This window comes from Dipodomys ordii, unplaced genomic scaffold (genome assembly GCF_000151885.1).
Source record: "Dipodomys ordii isolate 6190 unplaced genomic scaffold, Dord_2.0 Scaffold138, whole genome shotgun sequence".
In the NCBI taxonomy this organism is placed as follows: domain Eukaryota; kingdom Metazoa; phylum Chordata; class Mammalia; order Rodentia; family Heteromyidae; genus Dipodomys; species Dipodomys ordii.
Window position 1 is genome coordinate 1,604,622 of NW_012267354.1, and position 5,220 is coordinate 1,609,841.

The following is a 5,220-nucleotide window of genomic DNA, read 5'->3' on the forward strand; positions in this document are numbered from 1 at the left end:
TGAAATTCTTTTCTTCTCTTTCTTTTTTTGTTATTTCTCACCTCTGGTTTTTCTCTGAGTGTTCGTCTTTTTGTTGTTGTCGGTCTCTTGGGGAGATTAAGCGTTGGAACTCGAACTCTCTTTTTGGTTGGAGAGAGCTGTGGCGTTTCCCTACTGCCCCGTCGCCATCTTGGTCCCCCCTCCTACATGATTTGATATTTATTAAAGCAAATGAGGACATTTTTATTGTATCTATGAGAGTAACAGAAGATTAAGAAAGTTATTTTATGGTACTCGTTATCTTGCCCATGTAATTGTAACTCCTCTGTAGGGTATTCTCACAATAAAAGATAAAATAAAATAAAATATAAAAAAAGAAAGTTACTTTATGAACCAAAGATTGGCCTTCTACTTAAATCATGCATGAATCAACCACATAATATTATATAAGAAGAAAAAAAGTCTAAATAGAGCCAATCCTTGAGGTGTTCCCCTGAAATTTTAATTTTTTTGGAGGTAAAAACACATTTGCATGGTTTAAGGACAGATTGGACCCCATTTCAATATGGATGTAGTGGCATGCTACTGTAATCCTAATTATGTAGGAGGCTTAGCTGGGAGGATCACACACTTAGACTGACTCATTTAAAATGTCAGACCCTGTTTTAAATTTAACTAAAGCCAAACCAGTTGGGGCGCAGTTCAAGTTTCAGGGAGCTTTTCTGGCAAGTGTGAATCCCTGATTTAAACCCTCAGTATCACCAAAAAATTAATACCTAAATAAAAAATAATAAAAATAAAAACAGGTATAGGAATTAATTTTTTGTTATCTAATTCAATAAACCTAGTAAAGTAACAGATCAATGAAAGCAATATTTCAAAAATTGTGTACTGCTGTGTTGCCTAGTTGCTCAGGAGGCTGAAATCTGAGGCTCCTGATTCAAAGCCAACCCAGGCAAGAAAATCCATGAGACTCTTATCTCCATTTACCACCAGAAAACTGGTGCTGTGGCTCAAAGTGATAGAGCACTAGCCTTGAACAAGAGAACTCCCAGGCTATGACAGAGTTCAAGTCCTAAAACTAGCACAATAAAAATTATGTAGAGGGCTGGCAAGGTGGCTCAGTGGTAGAGTGCTTGCCTTGCCTTGCATGAGGCCCTGGGTTCGATTCCTCAGCACCACATAAGCAGAAAAAAGCAGGAAGTGGTGCTATGGCTCAGTGGTCGAGTAGCCTTGAGCTGAAGAGCTGAGGCCCAGGCCTAGAGTTCAGGCTCCACGACTGACCAAAAAAATTATGTAGAAAGAAATCATAGGAAACTAATATATTTATGTTATTGTAGATGGGTTAGATAATAACTGAGTGGATAAAAGATATGACATAAAGTCATTTGTGCTTATATCTGGTGTATTAGGCTGGTTTATGTTCATATTCATTTTTACATACAACTATCTCTAACACAAAAGAAGAACCATGCATGTACTAGGAAGAAAGAGCATATACTACAAAATATTACTTTATTAAATATATTTATTATCTTTAAGTAATTGTAGAAAGGAGTTGCCATTCAACAAAAGAGTTTATGAATAGGATGTATTTCAAATGCTTTTTATTTTTTATTTATTTTATTTTAATTTTTTTATTGTGAAAATGCCATAAAGAGGTGATACATTACATGGTCAAGGTATTGAGTACATTGCTTATCAAGCATTGTTGCCTCCTCCTTTGTTTCCCCTTCCCATCTCCCCTTCCCCCCAAAGTTGTAAAGTTCATTTTTCAACATCTCATAGTTGGAATGGGTCCGCCTGTATCCTGAAGGGACAAAACAAATCGTTCAAATGCTTTTTAGTAACACTACATGTTGCAGGAATTCAGCTGATAAAAATTTTCCTTATACATGATATTGGAGAACCATTAATGGCACCACAAAACATTTATTTCTCAGTGAATTTTCTATCCAACACTAACTTCTGTATGGCTCTCTTCATGGCTTCATTCCTCAGACTGTAGATAACAGGGTTGACTGTTGGGGGAATTACTGTGTAAAAGATAGAAAGTAAAATATCTAAGTCAGTTGAGTAGTCTGAGGTTGGTTTGAGATATGCACACATGCCTGTGGAGAGGAAAAATGACACAACACAAAGGTGGGGCAGGCAAGTGGAGAAGACTTTAGACCGGCCTTCAGCAGAGGGTATTCTTAGAACTGTGGAGAATATGTGGATGTAGGAGAGGGCAATGGAGATGAAACAGACTAAGGCTGCCAGAGATATGAACACAACAACTCCAATGACTGTAAGATAATCATTGGAGCAGGAGAGCTTGATCAGTTGGGGGATATCACAGAAGAACTGGTGAATTACTTTGTCTCTACAGAATGTGATAGAAAGTGTGGTAGCTGTGTACAAAGTTCCCGTGATACCTCCGCTGACCCATACAGCTATCACAGCTCTTGTACATTTTCTGGGATCCATCATGAGTTCATAGTGCAGTGGGAAGCAAATGGCTACATAGCGGTCATAAGACATCACCGTGAGAATGGCCAATTCAGCCCAGCCCAAAGACGTGAAGAAGTAAACCTGCAGTTCACATTGAGCATAGGAAATATAGCTGTTGCCTGTGAGGGAATTGCTAATGGACTTTGGGACTGTGACAGAAATAAAAGAGAGGTCCAGAAGGGAAAGGTGCTTCAGAAAGAAATACATTGGAGATTGGAGATGAGGGTCCAATGTGGTGATGGTGACAATGATGAAGTTACCTACTAAGGCCATTAGGTACATCACTAAGAACCAGAAAGCATGTGAGAGCTGCAGTTCACGACGGTCAGAAAACCCCACGAGGAGGAATCCAGGCACTGTGGTTCCATTTGTCTTCGTCATTTTGAAAATAAAAAATTGTGGCAGCAGCTGGAATAGTAAAAGATAGAGATATGTGGTAGAATTATAATAAAATAAATTATATATTTATTATTCTTTATTCCAATGATTCATGTTGTAAGTACTTGTTATATACTAGATTGTTATTTATTTGATGTTGATAATCCAAAGGTGAAAAATATATATATTTCTAGTCTATGTGGAATATTCAATTTACAGTCGTAAAGAAGGAGTAACTTTTGAGTGTAAATGTGTCTAGATGTGTAAATGGGTGTAAATTTGCATTCAAGGGAAAAATGTGTGTGTTTGCTACTTGAGAAACAGTACTCCCTTTACAGAGGAAATCCATTGATTTGGTCAAAAGTAATCTACACAAATACTTCAATGAGTGCTTGGTGACAGATTTCTAAACATTGGGTGGGTTATGTTTGTGTTATTAGCATATTTGTTTTGTATTACTTATTATTTGTATTACTTATGTATTAACTATGATTAACTAATACTTCTTTACTTCCGTGATAACAATACGATCATTTCCTTGAGAGGTTCCATTATTTTGGGACCAAAAGCTAAAATAGGTAATATAATAACCCTTTTAATTGCAGTTTAATTAGCTTGATATTTCATTTAAAAAAAAAAGAAGAGAAAGGAGCTGCATTCTACTCCCAATTTGGTATCTCATTTGATTGTATGACATATCTAGTAAGCTCTCTTTCAACACTTTTTAAAATAATTTTTATTGAAATTAAGTGATTCCATAAATTTCACAAATTTCACAGTATTGTGGGTTAATAATACTGAAAGTGACAAACACATTTTAACTTTCACAGGGCAACTTGTCATTATCATGGTCTATAAAGTTTGTGAATTCTATGAACATTGACAATACTACTATTTCTTCCACATTGGGTGATATGTACATTTCTTTCCTTTTCCTTTTCTTTCCCTTTGCTGTTTCCTCTTTCCCTCTCATTCCCTTCCTCCCATCGCTGTCCTTGAGTTGCTTTAACTGCTCTTTATTTACACTTCAGGTGAGACAATCAAATTGGTGTTCATTGTATACTACAAAGGACCTTTACAAAAAGACAGTTCTTTCCTCAAATTTCTTTTTATCTTTACATCTAACTTTTATCTCAGTTGCTCTTGGATAGTGTTAAAGTCAACAGAAAATATATCCACAAAAAATTTTTAGGAAGAGGCTAGATTTAGAGAGTAATCAACATTTCAGAGAAGGGAGGCTTTCTAGTTCCTTAGGCAGGATTTTGTACTTTATAGAATGGAAATACCCATTTGTTCTTCTGTCACTAACTTATTTTTTTAATTTAATTTTTATTTATTTTTTATTGTGAAAATACTGTATAGAGGGGTTACAATTACATTTCTTATCAAGCATTGTAGCCTCCTCCTTTGTTTCCCCTTCCCATCCCTTTCCATCCTCCCCCCCCCAATACTAGCTTGGATATTAGCATTTAAGGATTAATTAGTAATTGATCTCTTGTTATCATATAGTCTTCCATTCTAAGTAACAAATGCAAAATTTTCTATATCAGTCTTTAATAGTATTTGTTCTAAACTATGTAAAATCTCACCTGATAGCTTTTTGTGGCTCAACAAATCATCCTTTTAGAAATGATATCTACAGACTATTAAACTATGAGGTGAAGACTCTACTTTGATTACTGACCAAACTGAAAGAGCATTTTTTTGTCATCTTATTCCTGCCTTTTCTATTAACAGTGCAGAATCATTTTGGCTCCTCCTCATCTTTGCTCTGTTGGAGAATGAACTTAGCATCTTGATTTTATTGACTGGGACACTTCACTAGCTTCAGATTGCAATACAAATTGTTGTTAAGTTGTTGTTGTTATTGTTGGTGTTGTCATTTTTTGTCTGACATGGGGCTTGAACTCTGGGCCTGGAAACTGTCCCTGAGCTCTACAGCTCAAGGCTAGCACTCTACCACTTGAGCCACAGCTCCACTTCCTGTTTTCTGGTCGTTAATTGGAGATAAGTGTCTCTCGGACTTAACCTGCCTGGGTTGGCTTTGAACTGTGATCATCAGATTTCAGCCTCCTGATATTTTGGCCATGAGCCACTGGCACCCAGCTGGTTGTTAAGTTTATTAGAAGATTTCAATTTTTGTTTTAATTGCTACCCTTGAAGATCTCATGACTCTTATCCTATGACTATGAAACAGATTTATTTTACCTAGAGTGTTCTCAAATTTACTGATTTCCACCCAAATATCAAACCATGTAAGAAAATATGAAGCATTACAGATCAGGTTAGCATTTTAACATAACTTTTTTTTTGATTTTTAAATTTAATTTTATTTTATTTGTGAACATACTGTACAGAGGGGTTACAATT

At 35.9% G+C, this 5,220-nt stretch overlaps 1 protein-coding gene across 1 annotated transcript; it reads right to left on the bottom strand.

Annotated features, from left to right (window-relative positions):
• Positions 1-1,911: 1,911 nt before the first annotated feature.
• LOC105997038 (olfactory receptor 14J1-like) lies at positions 1,912-2,853 on the bottom strand. Its single transcript, XM_013031313.1, has one exon. The coding sequence runs from the start codon at positions 2,851-2,853 to the stop codon at positions 1,912-1,914; it is 942 nt and encodes a 313-aa protein (XP_012886767.1).
• Positions 2,854-5,220: the final 2,367 nt, after the last annotated feature.